Consider the following 18,486-nt stretch of genomic DNA (forward strand, 5'->3'; position numbering starts at 1 on the left):
GGATGGGATAAACATTGAGATGTAACAAGAATAAATTAATAAAAAAAAAAAAAAAAAAAAAAAAAAAAAATCCAACCAAGCAACCAACCAACAACCAACCAACCAAACAAACAAACAAACAAACAAAAAACGAGTAAGATTGGGATAGCCCCAGACTGTATTAACAAAAATTTTTCTTACTACTGTAGGGGCTTTGCATCTCTAGGTAGGTTAAAATAAGGGCCAATTCAATCTTGCATTGATGTGAAGATAGAGTTCATGTCAGTAAGCAAACAAGGATTCTGGAAAGTCAGAGAATCAGAGATGGGTCTAAACCCAGTAATACCACATCCCCTCTGTACCTTAAGGAATGTATGTAAATTCATGCAAAGACATTTGCCTTTACTTGGCTGGATTCTTTGGGCATAGACTTGCAGGGTAAGTGACATTAATGTCATGACAGAGTGACACAAACTGACATCTGCAGTGCAGAACATCACACAATTGGGAGCACGTGCTCAGGAACCACACACTCTTTCAATCTTGTCCTGACTCCTAGAGGCCAATGATTCTTTAAGCCAGAAGTTCCTTCTCAGCTCAGTGTGTGTACCCATTTCATATACATTACAGGCAATTAGTAGGATTCATTGACCATTCTCATGAGAATGTGTGGCCCATGGTAGCAATTCTTGACATATGAATAAGTGATAAGATAAAAGGAACTATTTTACACTGTTAAATCAAACTATTTTGAGCATATTAAGTGGTTATGGCACACTATTCAGAGTTTTAACAATTCACCTGTGCTATTTTGCACCCAGTGTTCACATTTTTCTGATGAATATGTATTTTTCCTTATCCTCAAAAAGTGAAGTGTTATCTTCTTGATTCTGGCTGATTGACCCTGGCTACTCAAAGACTTCCTTCAAGCTTGTGAGATCTGGCAAGTGACTGGCCCCCTTTGGTGTCAGGAGCTGGCACTGCCAACACATCGTCTGAATGTGCTCCTCAGGCCTTGGCATCAAAGGCACAGTTCCTTGCTTTAATTAAGCTGAGATGCATTCCTACGTGTGACAGCTGCAAAGATGTATTTTCCTTCCAATTGAATGTTGCAGTACTTACCATGGCATGAACTTCATTTTAAGCACATTTTTTGTAGATCTTGTCCATGTACTGTACCATGGAGGTTCCAGGAGAGAGCATATGGCCCAGTAATTCTTTAAAGCTCATTTTATGGGCCATTTATGAACACGTCCTGCTGGCCTTTGGAACAGAGCCTTGTATGTGGCTGCATTTTTGCTTCTGTTTTTGCCAAAATCTTACACACACACACACACACACACACACACACACACACACACACACACACACAAAGTAAAACCACAGGGCCCTATATGCTATGGTAATCAGAATAGTTTAATGAAAACAATCTCAACAATTGAGGTCTATAACAGCAGCCAGCACCACAGGACTTAAACCGTTAACCCAAGGACAGCCTATGCAGGTCACCTTTGGGGTTTATGAGAATATCTCAAAATGTTATTCAATTTGAGATGATCTGAGTGAATACTCTCATGTTGAGCTATTTTTCTCTTAAGAAAAAAATTGATAAGATAAAAATAGAAATTGGGGGTTTTCCTTGACCTCTTCTTGGAAAGAAATAAATCTAAGCTTTTTAAAGGTATTACATAGCAAAGAAAATATTCGTTGGATGCTCGCATGTCTACATAAATTCATTGGCTCTTGTCTCAAATTTTATCCCAACTAAGTGGTCATTTTTAGCTGACAGAAAGATATTTGAAATACAGACTGGATACAAAAACATATATATCCTGTTGAAAAGATAGGCACTACCTAGTACAAATAATGCAAATTATATCCTGACTATGATCTATATGCTATTAAACAGCTTTAATATCTGAATTATGAATTAACACTTATGAACTAGTCACACTTTGCAACAGCTGTGTTTTGACAGCAGGCAATATTTGTGTAAATTTTGAGAGAAGGTGATTTCCTTCATGGCAGCTAAAAGAAATCACATTGTAATCGCAAAGTTCCTAGACAAATTATGCCACCAATCGATGCTATTTACTTGGAAGTGAAAATGGTGCTTAAGGTATCATGGGTGTTATCAACATGGTCATAATGAGTTCTGATTAACCCTGAAAACATGCCTCATGTTTTTGGGAGTAAGAGGATGACAAGGTGATACCAGGAGCATCCAATCAAAAGCTTCCTAATATCGTACCACGACATTTCTCATCACTCACTTAGACAATATTTTTTCTTTCTGTGACCACTAAAAAGGAACAATAATTTAATGAAATCAATAAAATCTAATAGAATGGTATAAGGTGATAAAAATATTCTTAGATTAGCCACTTCTTAGGCCTACAAGAAACAGAAACAGCAAAGCCTGTCTATTAGCTTTCAGCTTTGAAATATAGTTAGAGAGCTTTGTATTTAAAGTGATGCAAAGCTAAGTTATAAGGAAATCACAGGTTAAGACATCAGCTTTATGTATTCAGTGAGGGAGGTTGAACTTTGCACTCTTGCATTGTTAAGTAAGCATTTATGACTGATTTGTGACTCTAACCATATCATTTCATATTGATGGCACTAAAATACATATGGCCACTTTAGTTTTGCCATAACCAAAGAGAAAATTGAATGGATTTGATTAATGTATCCACTGGTTACATGCCCAGCAGGCCATATTCTCAGCTAGAACACGATTAATGACCACTGATCAGGAGCAAATGGAGAAAGGGGTCATTATAGGGGATAAATAGATTCCATCTTAGGAAATTTTATCATTTTAAAGAGTCTGGACCAGGTGTTGCAGATATGACTAAGTCAGGGAGTATTTGCTTTGTAAGCATGAGGGCCCAGGATCCATCACCAGAGCCCCTGTAAATAAAGCCAGGAGTGAAGGCATACACTTGTAATCTCAACCCTGGAGAGGAGACAGTCAGATTCCTGGGTTTTACTTGCCATTCAACCTGACTCAGGTGAACTCAGGCTCATGAGGAGAGTGCCTGAACAGTGACACTTGAGAATGTCCTCCATCCTTACGTGCATGCTCACACACATGCTTGCCCACATGGCCAAACATGCATACCATGCACACAGTCATACTCAAAACTCTGTCGCGAACAGGTGCATTTTTATAAATTCACATATAGGGTCTCTCTTGTGCATCTCTTTCTCTGAACCCAGGACTTTATATTTTGAAAAACAAAACATATTTATGAAATAATGTATCAAAGAAAGAAACTACAGATGTGTTAAATAGAGATATCTACCTGTACAAATGTGAGTGGAAGCCAAGTGTTCTTTTCATGTTTTGTTTGTAAATGAGTGTATTCGAACACAGTGCTGGTTAAAAAGAGAAAAAGAAAAAGAAATATAACTGTCTTCTCTCCCTTTCCTTCTAGTGCCACTCTAGCTGCACTCTATACTCTTTATGTTCTTAGTTTCATGCACTCTCCACATCAAAGTGCTAAGTAGATATGATTCTTGAGTTCCCTATTCTCCCTAATGACCTAGCAAATATTCTCTTCTCAGTTTCATAAAAATATTTGAAGCCGTTATCCCAAGCTTTCTACTCTAATCAGTAAATTCTCTGCCATCCATATTAGATGCACAAGATATAGATCAGTTCTCCTCACTCCACTTTCTTACAAGGAACCATCCCTCCACATGTCCTCCGATAACCATTTTTCTAATTTAGCAAGCAAGGCAATCAGTATAGTTTTCAAACCCTTCCATGTTCTTCCTAAATCCCCCATCATGTTCCTAGCCTGCTCTGAAGAGTTGGTTTGTATGTCTCTGAACCACAAGCCCGCAACTACATTCGGTTTTGTTCCAAGGTGTCATTGGATTTCTCTTGCTAAGATTACATACGCTCAACATCTGTCTCATCTTTTTCTGCTTCTTCCTTGCTATGTTCCACATTTTCTATTGTTCCTTTATCTCTCTCCTACCCTTCCTATTAGCTCAGTGTCTCTCTACCTTTGAAGAGCATGTATATTCAGTATTTTAAGTCTAAAGATTTATCTGCTAAATTGCTCATATCAAAGATTGGGAAGTCATTCGTTATCTGTTATTGTGACTTTAAATACTTTATTTCCAGACAAATCCTCTTCTTACACATCTGGGCATTGGCTTCCCCAATCCAGGGATGAGGTGTTTCACAGACATATGTCTTTGATTTGCCCACCCCAAATATAACTCTTTAGATCACACTACAGTGAGACATTAAACAACCTTAAGAAAATATTCATGTACACTATGGTTATAAAATAAACTTCACAGACAAATTGACATACTTCAAATATTCTTATAAATAATGTTATTAAATTTTCAAAATATCCAGTTTGTAAGATACTTCATAACAGTTTAATGAGTTGTTCATATGTAGGTGTTTATATTGTTTCTTTGCTCTCTCTCTTTCCTCAAATAGCCAAGCTTAGTACTCTTAGTATCCATGAGATCTGTACTTTCTTCACTTCCTTTGAAGAATGCCTGAGAGTAGAAGGTTAAACTATAATAATAAAGAGATCACTCCATAAATGCCTCAAGCACAATAGAAATTTACAGTGGTTCTTATTCACACAACCATCTTAATGAAATAATTAAACTCATTTTTAATTTGCCATGCATGTATACATGTATTGATCATACACATCCATCGTTAGCACCATCCTCCTCCTCTTAGAGGCCCCAGCCCAGCTCCTGCTAAGCTTTTTTATTTATTATTGTGTTATTAATAATGCTTAGAATCCAGTAAGTACTCTGTGTTAGTGTGTGTGTGTGTGTGTGTGTGTGTGTGTGTGTGTGTGTGTGTGTGTGTGTGTGTGTGTGTTTATTGACTAGGGCATGAGCCACATACTAATAGCTGTATCCCCTAAGTAGAGTGACTGCCCCTCACACACCAGCATCAACCACCACTACCACCACATCTGTGCTGGAATTTTGACAAGGTTGATTGTGCATGGATAAGCACAGTACTGTGATTTGATGTGTAATAGCCATGCTATATCAAGAAGTCTTAGTGTTATAGCTATCTTCCACCTCTCTTCCACAATGTTCCATGAGCATTGCATGAGAAGGTTGATATATGACCACCTACAACTGAATGTTTAGAATTTATACTTGGTATTTGGACCAAGCATGAGTTTTTGCATTAGTCATTATCCATTACCAAAACAACTTCTTTTACTATAGATGAGAGAAGCACAAGTCTATGGTCTAAATAAATATATAGAAAGCAGTTTGACAGCATGACCATTTAGCAAAACAAAAGCAATATGTTTCTCTCTTAAGGCTTATGATCACTTCAGTCATGGGTTTTGACCAGGGTTATAGTACCTGTCATGGAATCTCCTCTGTGAAACACACCTCATATTTAATTAGAAAACATTAGTTATTCCATATTAGCCATGCCATTATTATACCAATAAGTACATTTTGCTTGGATGGTCAGTATTGTAGCATGCAGAGTCTAGTGCTGGGTAAGACCACTCGAGTGTTTTGTCCTTTAGCTGTCTTCATAGTATCCCATGCCACTAAGTAAGCTGTCTAGGATTGAGAATCATGTCCTGGTCAGGTCAGCATTGATTTTTCTGTGTTCTGAACCCAAGCAAGAAAGATCTTCAACAATAAGGTCTTACTATGAAGTTATGGTAGACAATCAAGACCAGTAGTCACAGCTTGTCATACAATCTCTTAAATACTCCAATAACAGTATATTTTTTTTGTATAAAGAGTAGTTTGTAAGTTGAAGTGACTTCCATTTTACTGGCATTTTTAAAAGGTAATGAAGTTGAATGAAAATGAACCATGAGTGTCTGTAGAGATACAGTCTCAAACACAGAGGTTCTTTTTTTTTTTTTTTTTTTTTTTTTCCCCTGTTTGGTGTATGTGCCCAAAGGGAGTCTGGAGGATGTACCACCTAGTAAGAGAAATACATTTTATTCCAATCCTGCCATTACAAAAGAAGGGAGAACAGATCCTGAAGGACAACAGACTCTACTTTAAAATGGTGGTCATGCCTTCTTAATAATATACCTTTTTTTCTATAAGTCTTCTGATTTTCCTATTCAATGCTGAGCAGAATAATAGTGACCCAGCTTTTTGCAATTCTCTGTTATCCTTAGAAATACACTATCTAAGCTTAAACAACATTCTGGTCTTTTAGAAGATTGCCAGTTCACTGAATGCATGAATGAATGGAAGGATGAATGGATGGATGATTTTTACCAATGAAAACATTGGCGTTCAGAGGAGATTAAACATTTGCCCAGTTTTGGAGGCTAATTTTCCCCAGGAATACTGAAAGAGTTAAATGTTGACTATATGGCTTATAAAGATTTCATCCATCTCTGAATTTCTAGGATTCCTTGATGTAGGAAATCACATCTCAAGTAAATTCAAGAATCAGTTTTATGAAGGGATGTAGAGAAAATACAGAATTTACTTTTTGACTCACTGTGCTGGTAGAGGCATGTCCAAAGATGCAAGAATAGAGAAAGTGCTAGGGCTCCTCCCTTGCATCATTGGTTCTATCAATGGCAGCTTTGTCTCTCTGCCAATATGTCCTAAATCTGAGACATTGACAAGCCATTAAAAGGCAACCAATAATCTAAGAAGTTAGACTTGAGTATATTGTCTTTATACTCTTTTAAAGACACTCATCTGGACCTGGAAAATATGTACTAGGCTTAGAGGACTACCTTCTGGGTTACAAACTAAGACAATAAAAGTAGACATATACTGAGTAGTCTTTGCAAATGTGTTTATCACAAACTCTATTTTAATTTTATAAAAAACAAAGATAGAAAGAAATGCAAGACATTGTGAAAGAAGCACAACTGCAGGTATATCAGCCTTTAATTATATATTCTGGTCAGTGAAATATAACTATCTGTAATTCATAACAATTAAAAGAACTTCTTCTTAAGATAGTCATAATCTTCTAGATTTCTTCTGGAAAGTAAGAAATGCTGAACCTGTTTTCTTTGTTTTCCAAGATATTGAAGATTTTGAAACCAAAACCAGAAGCACAGTGTCTGTCCGAGAAGGTCAAGGTGTGGTTCTCCTCTGTGGCCCACCGCCACATTTTGGAGGTAGGTTGTGGGCAGTTTGTGTCTGCCAATCCATGGGCTCCATCAGAAGATGAAGGAGGGCCCTAGAATCACTGACATTCCACCATACATTCAGAGGAACTACAAAAACTGTGAGGAGTTCATGAACCACACAGACAATCCTGTGTTCCAAATTTTTTATTTAAATTACTTTTCATTTGGCTACATAGAAAAAATATAATCGTGAGCCGAGGAGGCTGGGAGCTGTAAACAGTGTTGGTGTAGGCACTCTCACTCCTAGACCCTTGCGTGGGCTACTACTGCCTATTTATATTAAAATCCAATCCTAAATTGGCAGTGGTCTGTAAAGGGATAAAATAGATATTTTAAGACAAATGCAAATTTGTATTCCTAATGTTAACCTAAATAGCATTAATAGGTCATTAAAACATTTTAATTGTTATTTTCATTTTATACAACCTTTATGATGTGCTGGCACACAAAGCAAAATAACATAGTTAGAAACTAACAATATATTTTTCCTCACTACTAACAAATATAGCATTATGTTTGTTTGCCCAAAGTGTGAAGAGGAGACTTACCACGCACACAATGCTGTCTCAGCATAAAGTTATATTTTTGCCATGCACATGTGCCTTAGGCTTTTTGATAGTGCCTTTTTTTTTCACTTATGGAAAATTCTGTTCTAGTACTATAATCTGAGCCTCAAAAATAAGAAAGTTCTAGATCTTTTGGTACTCTGACTACATTCAAGGATTCCTGATGGTGTTGAAAACATTTTCCTAGTTAGTTAAATCATAAATGATAGAATGGTAAAACAATTGGAAGTAAACTGGCTATACATGTCCAATGAAAACTAAACAGCAGCTGAACAAGGAAAACATTTTGTTGTTAGTTTTGCACCTCCCAATCAGAAAGCCTGTGTTGACCTTTTAAAGCAAAAGCTCTCACTGTCATGTTGTGAGCCCTATGAATCTGTGTCAGGGGATAACACGGAATACATTAAAGTAAGAACATTGTAAGGAACAAGGCTCTCTGATGAGAGCAAAGAAAAACATTGCCTATTTCCACTGGGAATCATTTGCATAGTCCCATGGATATCTGTCAGTGATGGTACCTGGGTATTTTGAACAGTTTCCTCCTGAATAGCATTAGCATTCACTTAGAATGACCTCATCTCTTTTGGACACATATGATGGTGTAATGTTCTTTTCTTGTTTGTTGTAGATCACACCACATACTTGTGTCTTCTATACCTCTCTTCACTGTCATATTTTCATTAAGAGCTTTTTTAATTCCCTTGATTAGATTTAAGTGTACGCTGTTAATTTGTTTAATATTTTCCCCAATGGAATTGTTTTCTCTATTTCCTTCTTATAGGAAAGCTATGTCTGTGTGTGTGTGTGTGTGTGTGTGTGTGTGTGTGTGTGTGTGTGTGTGTGTTATACTCGGCCATTTTGACCAATTTGTTCACCAGTGCCAGAAGTCTTTTTGTGGACTCTCTAGGGTTCTGTAAGTATAGGATCATATGATCTGCAAAGAGGAATAATTTGATGTCATTCTTACTTGTTTGACTCCTTTTTAATTAAATTCTCCTGCCTGGTTGTTGTGGCTGGCATTATTTCTACACTGGATAACTGTGGTGTCTCTCTATATAATGTTACAGATTCTAGAGGAGAAAATGTTTCAATATTCCTCACTAATCATGACATTAGCTATAGATTTCTCAGCAGTATGTTTGCCAGTTATGCTGAGCTGTGATATTTCTATATACAATTTATTCAAATGTTTTAAATGCTTATCTTATTTGTGTGTGTGTGTGTGTGTGTGTGTGTGTGTGTGTGTGTGTGCGTGTGTATTTCATGGGCCAAATTATTTCTAATTCTGATGTGCTGATATCAACATTACTTCTCTGAGAAGGTAATTATAGTCTTCATAATGACAGATAATCATAAAGGCTGATACTTTTTTAAAGAAGAAATTGCATATAAATTAGTTGTGCCCTTCTGCCCACACAGAACTAGCACAGTGAGTACAATGAGTACCTCTATATCAAGAAAGACGTCATATTATCTGAGTGCATTAGATTGTCCATGTAGTATGGTCATAGAAATATATTCAAAATACCCCATAGCAATAGAGGTCTGCAAAATATATTTCAATGCATTTTATAAAGAAACATTCTAAGAACACAAGAAAATACAACATTTTTCAATTCTATATGTTCTCTGGAAAAAAATGTTTATGGACCCAAAAGCAAGGTTTAAAATTGAGTGTGTGTGTTTTCCGTATAAGTGCTGACTAGAAACATAGCATCTCAATAATGTAAGCATTGTTAACCCATAGCCATTCAAACAGAACAGCCCCAATTCTCATTAGATAAGCTGTACAACTTTGCTTTTGCTGCACATGCCCTGTGCCAGGGTTGTATCCATAGACACACATTATATAATCTAGCAAAGTTAATGGAAAGAGGATCCATCCACATAGCTATGGAGAAGGCATCACCTACATTGGGTACACACTTTCCTGTGCTACTGCTTTGATGTCACTATCACTCCTGCCAATAACTCCTTACCCATACTCTGTACATATTATGCACAATAAACTCATTGGTTCCACAGTATAAACTTTGGTGGATTAGTACTTTGGTTTGGCTTGAGACTTCATGGGGGTGGGGTAGGCAGTGTTTGGGAATCCTCATGAGTAAAAAATCCTTCCTGTAGTATTATATACATTACAACACAACATAACATAACATTGTATAATAAATTAACCTGACCTAAAATATAATCTAACATAACATGACAACCTAGCAGCAGTAGAGGATAAAATATCATATGCCTCCAGCTGAACAGATATGATTAAGAAATTACTGTTTCTCCTCTTGAGTGAAGAAAAGAAATCCAATTTCTAGACTTGATTGTTTTGTGAAAGCTTTCTACACAAATTTAACAGTAATCAAAAGTATAGGCATGCTATCCCTCTGGGAAAGGGAGGAGGATTTTATGAAGGTTGAAGTTATCTTATCAGGGATTGGACATATGAAACAGAATGTTACCTCATTTATAGAAAGCAATCATGATATAGGCTACAACTTCAATATATAATATTTTATTTAAGTAAAAAATGATTCTTTGTATTCTGTATCATTAAATCCTATGATATATGTAACATTGAGCTTCTTGTCTTTCATACATATACCTAAGATAATCCATATTTAAAGATAAAAAGTTTATTTGGGATCATAGCTTTTAAATTGCCCTTCAATCCTTGATGACATTGGTAGAAGACATTTGGCATAGTAAATTGCTCCTTCATGACAAGTATATAAAAGAGAAAAAAGGAAGGATGTAGGATCACACTGTCCCCTTTGAGGTCATGACTCCAATAACCTAAAGACTTTCTACCAAGCTCTATTACTAAAAGGTCCACTACTTCCCAATACCACTACTACATGGTCTAATCTTATAACTGGATGAGCTTTGGGTGGTGCATTTAATATCAAAACTATAGATATTTATATGATTAGGAGTTCCATGATGGTTAGATTCTTCCTTGTTCACACAATTCTCAGTACTCTGACATTAAAAAATTTCAAAAAATATGACTGTATTGATGGGTCAGAGGTTAAGAGTACTGGCTGCTCTTCCAGGTCTGGGTCATATTCCCATGACCCAATGACAGATCATTGATGTTCTAGGGGACACAGCATTATTTTCTGTACATACATGCAGGCAAAACATTCATACACGTAAAATAATAAAGAAAAATATTTCTGAAATGTAGCTTGCTGGAAGTTTTGTAACACTACTGTAACAGGGAGTATGCTTCACATCCAATTATAAAACTTTATTGAGACTCATCTGTGGACATCAATTCCTGTCTATTAAATTTATCCACTGGTGGCTATGACATATTTGACATATATATCTGTTACTGGTTGTATTCTCCTATGTGGAATGCCCAGCCATCTTAGTAAAATAAGCTTTGCATTTAGCTTCTTATAGTGATTCTTTGAACTGCAGTTTGGTATTTGAGCAAATGGTTTCCAAAGTCATGACATTCCATATAGATAAATGAGCTAGAGGCAGATGCTGGGATGACTCATGGCTAGGCATTGGGCAAAGCATGGGAAACAGTGTGGAAGGGGAGGGGGAGGGAGCAGATAGCCCTGAGGTACTGGAATGCCAACCCGGGACCTTGCATGAACTGGACCTAGGTCTCCTGAAGGGGATGTGGCTGATAGGCAGCTCAGGCTACATGCTTCATGATGGTCTCCTGATGAGGGAAAGAGGTGGCTCTCCCTGGTGTGTACTCTCTTGCTGACTTTTCAGCTTCTTTCAAAAAGAGCTGAACTGTAGCACTCTTTGTTCTGTTCTCATCCAAAAGCAGGCAGCACCAGGACCAACCCACTTGATGTGGAACCCAGGACCTGAAGGACAATGAACGACAATAATGATGCTGACACTTTAGCTTAAATGGAAAATTACTTCAAAGAAAGGCTCAAAATCATGTTGTTAAAGAAAAAGAGAGAGAAAATTATGCTGAAGGAAAGTAAAATTTTCATATCCCCTTTTTTCTAGTTGGTCTTTCTTTTGCTTCTGGGACCAATAAAAGTAATGTCTTAGACAGGACAACATCACAATGCATACACTACTCTTGTCAAACGTGGTAAACCAGGACTAGAGAGGCACCAGAGGGAGCATCATGGGCTGATGGCAACCTCTTACATAATAATTTCAAGCCCAGCCTGTGCTACATAGTGATTATATGTTTCAAGGGTCAAGTTATAAATTTCTGAATTCATAAAGAGTTAATATAAATCATAGAAACTATTAAGAAGTAGAGGACTCAACAACAGAGTATAGGGAATGGGAAACATTCCTACTACTCCTGTTTAGCTAAATAAATAGTTCATTGGAAGCTTGGGGAAAAAAATGAAGATACAAGGGAGACATTTTGTAAAAGATAATTTAGCAGAAATATATGCAAAAGAGCTATGGTGGAACCACATCTGAAATGTTTAAGGAGCAGGGAAAACATCAGTATGAAGAGAGCAAATCATTAATAGGAGTGTCAATGAAAATGCAGAATCCTAGTTTCAAACATTCTAGGGTCTTTAATTTTGTTTTGTTTTCTTAATGAGATCAGAATATATTAAATTAATTGAACAGAAGAGAGATCCACTTCCTGTGACTTCTATTTTCATTATTCCCCAGTCAGGAAGAGTATCTTCAGGCGGATAGTGACCACAATATTGAGGTGAGAGATAATGGGCTTAGACCCATTAATAGTGGTCAATAAATCATAACTTACCAAATTCAGTATATGTGTAGAAAGTATAAGTGAAATAATTACCTGAAAATTTGGATGGAGACTGTATAGGAAAGTCAAGAATAAATATAGGGTGCAGGTCCTTGGGCTAAGTAACTTGGAATTGGATGTTAATAATTAGTGGTATAGACACATCACATGGAGAGCAAGGAGATAAAAGGGGATGGAGACTATTGGGAATTTATTTCATTTTTATGTTATTATTTTGAGTATTTCATACAGTATATATTTTGAATATGTTTTTTCTATATCCCAACTCTCCCCAGGTCCTTTCCCACTTCCCTATTCATGTTAGTTGTATTTTAGTTAAAGAAAAAAATCAAACCAAAGAAATACACACACACACACAAACACACACATACACACACACACCTGAAATCATTTAGGCAACTACTCCTGATGGTGCTATCTGCCCTTGGACATAGTTGATATACCCACTGTCACTCCGTTGAAAAAAATAGTTTTCAATGTCCCAGCAGCTATCAATACCTTGTAAATACCTTCTTGGCTAGGAGTGAAACTGCTCATTTCCCTTTCTCTATGGCAGTATTTGTCTGGTTGTGCATTTGTCCACAATTCTGTGAGTTCGTATGTGTATCTGCTCTGTTTTGTCTAGAAAAGCTGCAGTTCAGAGAGTGTCCTTGTAGGGGAACTGAAATGGCAAAGGAAGTTTTGGTTCCATTTTTGTTTGGGTTTGATTTTCTCTTTCTTTCTCTTTGTCTTTTTTGCCTTTTTTCCTTCCTAAATGAGTTTTTCTGCCTAATATTCTTTTTTTTAAGTCCTTAAAAAGGTTGCAGACCAGCAGTTCAATGTTACCCTATTTCCTGGGATCCATCCTTGTATACAGAAGCCCTGTTGTCTCCCTTTCTCTCTCACTTAAGTTCTTATGTATGAATGTAACATAGGGAGATATTCAATTAGAAATCTGGAGGAATTGCCTAGGAAACATGATTTGATTTAGAAAGATTAATTCAGAACATGCCACACATAAACAGTACTTACTGTTTAGAGGAATAGTGAAATAGTGAATACCCACTACTGTCATTGTAGTTAGAGTTTCTTTTTAATTTTTTTATTTACTTTACATTCCAATCATAGCTCCTTCCCTGTTCTCCTCCCCAATCCCACCCCCTTCTCCTTCTACTGACTGTTCCTCTTGGATGTGTTCCCTTCTTTTCATTCTAGAGGTTTCAGGTGTGCTTTTAAATTGCTTGTATGGGATCTCTCCAATTTATTTATGAAGGTGATTAGTGCTATGAACTTTCCTCCTAGCATTGCTTTCATTGTATCGCATAAGTTTGCATACGTTGTGCCTTCATTTTCATTGAATTCTAGGAAGTCCTTAATTTCTTTCTTTATTTCCTCCCTGGCCCAGTGATCAGTGAGTGGAGAGTTTTTCAGTTTCCATGAGTCTGTAGACATTGTATTGTTTCTGCTGAAGTCCAGCTTTAATCGCTGGTGGTCTGATAAAATACAAAATGTTATTCCAATTTTCTTATATCTGTTGAGGTTTGCTGTGTGGCAGAGTATCTGATAAATTTTGGAGAAATATCCACGAGGTAGAGAAAAGAAGATGTATTCTTTTGTGTTTGGGTGGAATGCTCTGTAGCTATCTGTTATGTCCAATTGACCCATAATGTCAATTTCATTATTTCTCTGCTTAGTTTCTGATTGATGATCTGTCCATTGATCAGAGTGGCATGTTGAAGTCCCCTACTATTAATGTGTGGGGTTTAGTGTATGTTTAGGCTTTAGTACTGTTTCTTTTACAAATATGGGTGCTCTTGCAATTGGACCATATATATTTAGAATTAAGGGGTCATCTTGGTGGATTTTTTCTTTGATGAGTATGAAGTGTCCTCCCCCATCTCTTTTGATTAATTTTGGTTGAAAGTCTATTTTATTAGATATTAGAATAGCTACACCAGCTTGCTTCTTGTGTCTGTGTTCTTGGAAAACCTTTTTCCATCCCTTTACTCTGAGGTAATGTTTATCTTTGAGGTAATGTTTATCTTTGTTGCTGAAGTATGTTTTTTATATACAACAGAATGATGTATTCTGTTCTTGCACCTGTGTCTTTTTATTGGTGAATTTTGAGATCATTAATGTTGAAAGTTGTTAATGACCAAAGATTGTTACTTCCTGTATTTTGATATTGGTGTTGTTAATATGTGTATTTGTGTGTGCTTCTCTTCTTTTTCTTTTGCTAGTGTGGAATTATTTATTTCCTGTACTTTTGTGGATGTAGTTACCCTCATTGGGATGGAGTTTTCCTTCTAGTATTTTCTGTATGGGTGGATTTGTGGATAGATATTGTTAAAAATGGTTTTGTCTTGGAGGCGCTTGTCTTCTTCATCTACAGTTATTGAAAGTTTTTCTGGATATAGTAGTCTGGACTGACATCTGTGGTCTCATAGGGTTTTCAAGACATCTGTCCAGGCACTTCTGGCTTTTAGAGTCTTAGAGGAGACATCAAGTATAATTATGATAGGTCTGCCTTTATATGTTGCTTAGCATTTTTCTCTTGCAGTTTTTAATAGTCTTTCTTTGTTCTGTAGATTTAGTGTTTTGGGTTATTATATAGCAAGAGGATTTTCATTTCTGATTCATTCAAATTGGTGTTCTATATGTTTCTTTTATGTTTATAGGCATCTTTTTGTTTAGGTTGGTAAAATTTTATTCTATGATTTTGTTGAAAATACTTTATGGTCCTTGAAGCTGGGACTCTTCACTTTCTTTTATTGCAATTATTTGTAAGTTGGGTCTTCTCATAGTATCCAAGATTTGCTGGGATACTTTGTGTCAGGAACTCTTTAGACTTAACATTGTCTTTGACTAATGTATCAATTTCTTCTATCATATCTTCTACAACAGAGATTCTGTCTTCCTTCTCCTGGGTTCTGTTGGAGATGCTTGGATCTGTTATTCCTGTTCTTTTCCTTAGGTTTTCTATCTACTGGATTCCTTCAGATTGTGCTTTCTTTATAATAACAGGTTCTTGTTATTTTTGTTCTTACACTGGCCTTTAGCCATCTGGTTGTCTCTGGTATTGGCTTGTGGTCCCTAGGGTCCACAGCTTCCAGGAATGCACATAGGTGTGAAGTCCAGTAGATGGATGTTGTAGAGGGCCAAATGTAGCTCATCTCTGCTGTGTGTGCCCTTTGCCCTGGTAGTCCCAGGGGCTGCAAGCCTCTGTCTTCCCCAGGTGGCCACTGTGGACATCTAGGGATGGGGCACTGGACAGGGAATGGAGTATACCAGAGACAGGGCAGGTCTCTCTGCTGGTAAGTTTGCCAGGAGGACAGGACAGGCTGGGAGTTGTGGTCTGCGGAGTCTTACCTGGTGGTACCTAGGAATGGAGATGGGGTGAGGTCCAGTGGATAATGAGTGCAGGGAGACAGGTGTAGCTCACCAGTGTTGGGTGCTGCCCAGTGGATGGTTATAAGGAGGGGCTTGTAGAGATTGCACCTCTCTTCCCTGACCACCAAGGGCCTACAAGACAGGGATGGGGCACTGGACCTGAAATAGGGTGTGCAGGAGAAAGGCTGTAGTTAGGGTTCCTTTAATTGACAAAGCGCTATGACCAAAAGTAACTTGAGGAGGAAAGTGTTTATTTATCTTACATATTCCTGGACACAGTCCATTGAGGGAAGCCAAGAGGAGAACTGAAGCAAAGGCCATGGAGGGCTGAGGCACATTAGTTTGTACCTCAAAGCTTGCTCATAGAGGATGATGGCACCCAAGCCATATGCTCAGGGTTGGCTAGCCCATAATTGGTTCGCCACACCCCCATATCAAACATTAATCAAGGAAGTGGCCTATAGACTTTCCCAAAGGCCAGTCTGGCATGTGACATTTTATCAGTTAAAGTTCTTTCTTCTAGAATGCTTCTAGCTTGTGTCAAGTTGACAAAATTTAACCAAGACATCTAGGCATTTAGTACTGCACACAATCAATTTTATATGTCAATTCATTTGATATTTTCAGGTAAAATATCCCACTTTTTAAGCTTTAGTTATCATTGTAATGTTGTTATTTTAGTCATGGATTTGTATTTGGTATTCAAAAGGTCCTGTGAAAACATGAATGTATTTATACTTCCTCATGAGATTGGTGACTTTCTCTGGCCTATTCTAGCCAAGAGTATAAATGCATAGTTATAAAGATAAAAAGACATGTAGATTTCACGAAAAACAGTGGATTGTGTTGCTTTAAAATCCATGAATAGTGCTGCAACCAGAAAGCATATGGCTTTCCCATTCTTTAAACTGACCAAAGTTCAATTCAGTAAGTCTCATTGTTGCTAACATTCTCTCCCTGAGGAAGACATAGAGCAACATCCCTCCTCTTCCCAAGGACCCAAGGACAAATCCAAGCACTATTTCACTGAAGTTTATTCTGGGGAAAAATTAATTTATTGGGATTACCATCAGAAGCGAGGTCAGAGTTTATTTAGAGAGGTGGGAGCGTTCCTCCTCAAACTGACTGTACCCATAAAGCCTTAACAATCAGGGATGTGTGCCTCCTCAGAATCTGCACAAGTGGAGTCTTTGCCCCGGTCCTCCATTGCCTCTGTCTATTCCAGACCTTTCCCTAGGCCACATGCAGCAGTTTCCAGTGCACACGCACATACACCACATGCCTGCAGTAAAGAGAATAGAAAAGAAATTAGTATATTTCACTATTAAGTCACTTTTGCATCCTTCTTCATCACTGGATGCCACACACAAGGCACAAAGACCATCATCTCCACATTGAATATGAATGACAATGTATTCAGGTCTTGATAGCACTTAAATTGCATAAATAATCCTTGGCTGGTAAGAGTATATAGCCCCTTCTCTGCATACTTCCATAGAGTATGAACGAACACTGGGACAAAAGAAAGCAAGTATATTCCTTATAGGTTTATATTGCTAAACTTCTCTGTTTCTTGGAATAGGAGTTTATCCAGAAGTGGTTTTTTTAAAAAAAAAAAAAAAACTGTGTTTTCACTTCTTCTCTAGGTAGAGTTTGCAGTGTACAATCAATCCTGGAAATATCTGGACCTTAACAGTAGTGGGTACTCAGGGGACCTTTATTGGCTTGTTTGTAAGCCCTGAAAAATCCCCTTTCTATGGTTTCAGAGAATAGGTGTGTAAATCTGAAGAGAGCTAATATAATCTTCATTCCCAAGCAGCATTTGGAGACCACATGGGTGCGCAAATAGGGATAGGTGACAAACATGTAAGGTCATTTTCAGGATTGCATTATAACCTTGCTACACACAACATCAAGGAATATAGCACAATAAAGGAATTGTTATTCTTGGGGTAGATCTTTGCTTTTGAGCTGATGTACTCGCAGTTTACCAACCAGGAGTTGCTCAGCTTAAAGCCTAAAGAACTATGCAAGATTGGATGTATTGAAATTAAAGGGTTCTCATTCTGGAGAATCCCAAGCAAGGGGAGGTTATCCGTTAAATGTGAGTTCTATATTTCAGATTCTTTACATAATAATTTATTTTTCATCTCAATTTTGAGATCTGTTCTGCAGCCCTATGAAGTTTCTGGAGTGGGAGAGTAGGTATTTGCTGCTTTGGTCTCTTTCATCAAAGACAGTTTCCTTTAATAAAAATTATACTCCAGCAGGAATGATGGTGCACGCCTTTAATCCCAGCACTCGAGAGGCAGAGGCAGGTGGATCACTGTGATACGAGGCCATTGTGGTCTACAAAGGGAGTCCAGGACAGCCAAGGCTACACAAAGAGACCCTTTCTTGAAAAAAAAAATTTTACACTCCATGTAATGCTTATATTTGCATATATATTTTTGTCTGTATTTTAAATGTCACAGTATTATGTATAAGGCTGTCAAATATGTCAAAACCACAAATGTCCTCTGGGAAAATAGAGTTTGCTGTCTGTTTCAGAAAACAGCAGATAGCTTTCAATTGCTTACTGCAGATCTGCCATTTCTAATAATAATATAATTGTAGCGGATGGTGTCAATGAAAAACTACATGAATGCTCCAGAAAGGACCAATTATCATTCTGTACTAATGTTACTGCTGAATCATC

General features: G+C 37.3%; 1 protein-coding gene across 1 annotated transcript in view; it reads left to right on the forward strand.

Annotated features, from left to right (window-relative positions):
- Nucleotides 1–18,486, forward strand: part of Cntn6 (contactin 6) — a 338,355-nt gene that overhangs the window by 190,883 nt on the left and 128,986 nt on the right. Inside the window, exon 5 of the mRNA XM_051155006.1 lies at nt 7,017–7,112. Coding sequence (XP_051010963.1) covers nt 7,017–7,112 — 96 coding nt within the window. The remainder of the gene's footprint in view (nt 1–7,016; nt 7,113–18,486) is intronic.

Source organism: Acomys russatus, chromosome 13, assembly GCF_903995435.1.
Source record: "Acomys russatus chromosome 13, mAcoRus1.1, whole genome shotgun sequence".
In the NCBI taxonomy this organism is placed as follows: domain Eukaryota; kingdom Metazoa; phylum Chordata; class Mammalia; order Rodentia; family Muridae; genus Acomys; species Acomys russatus.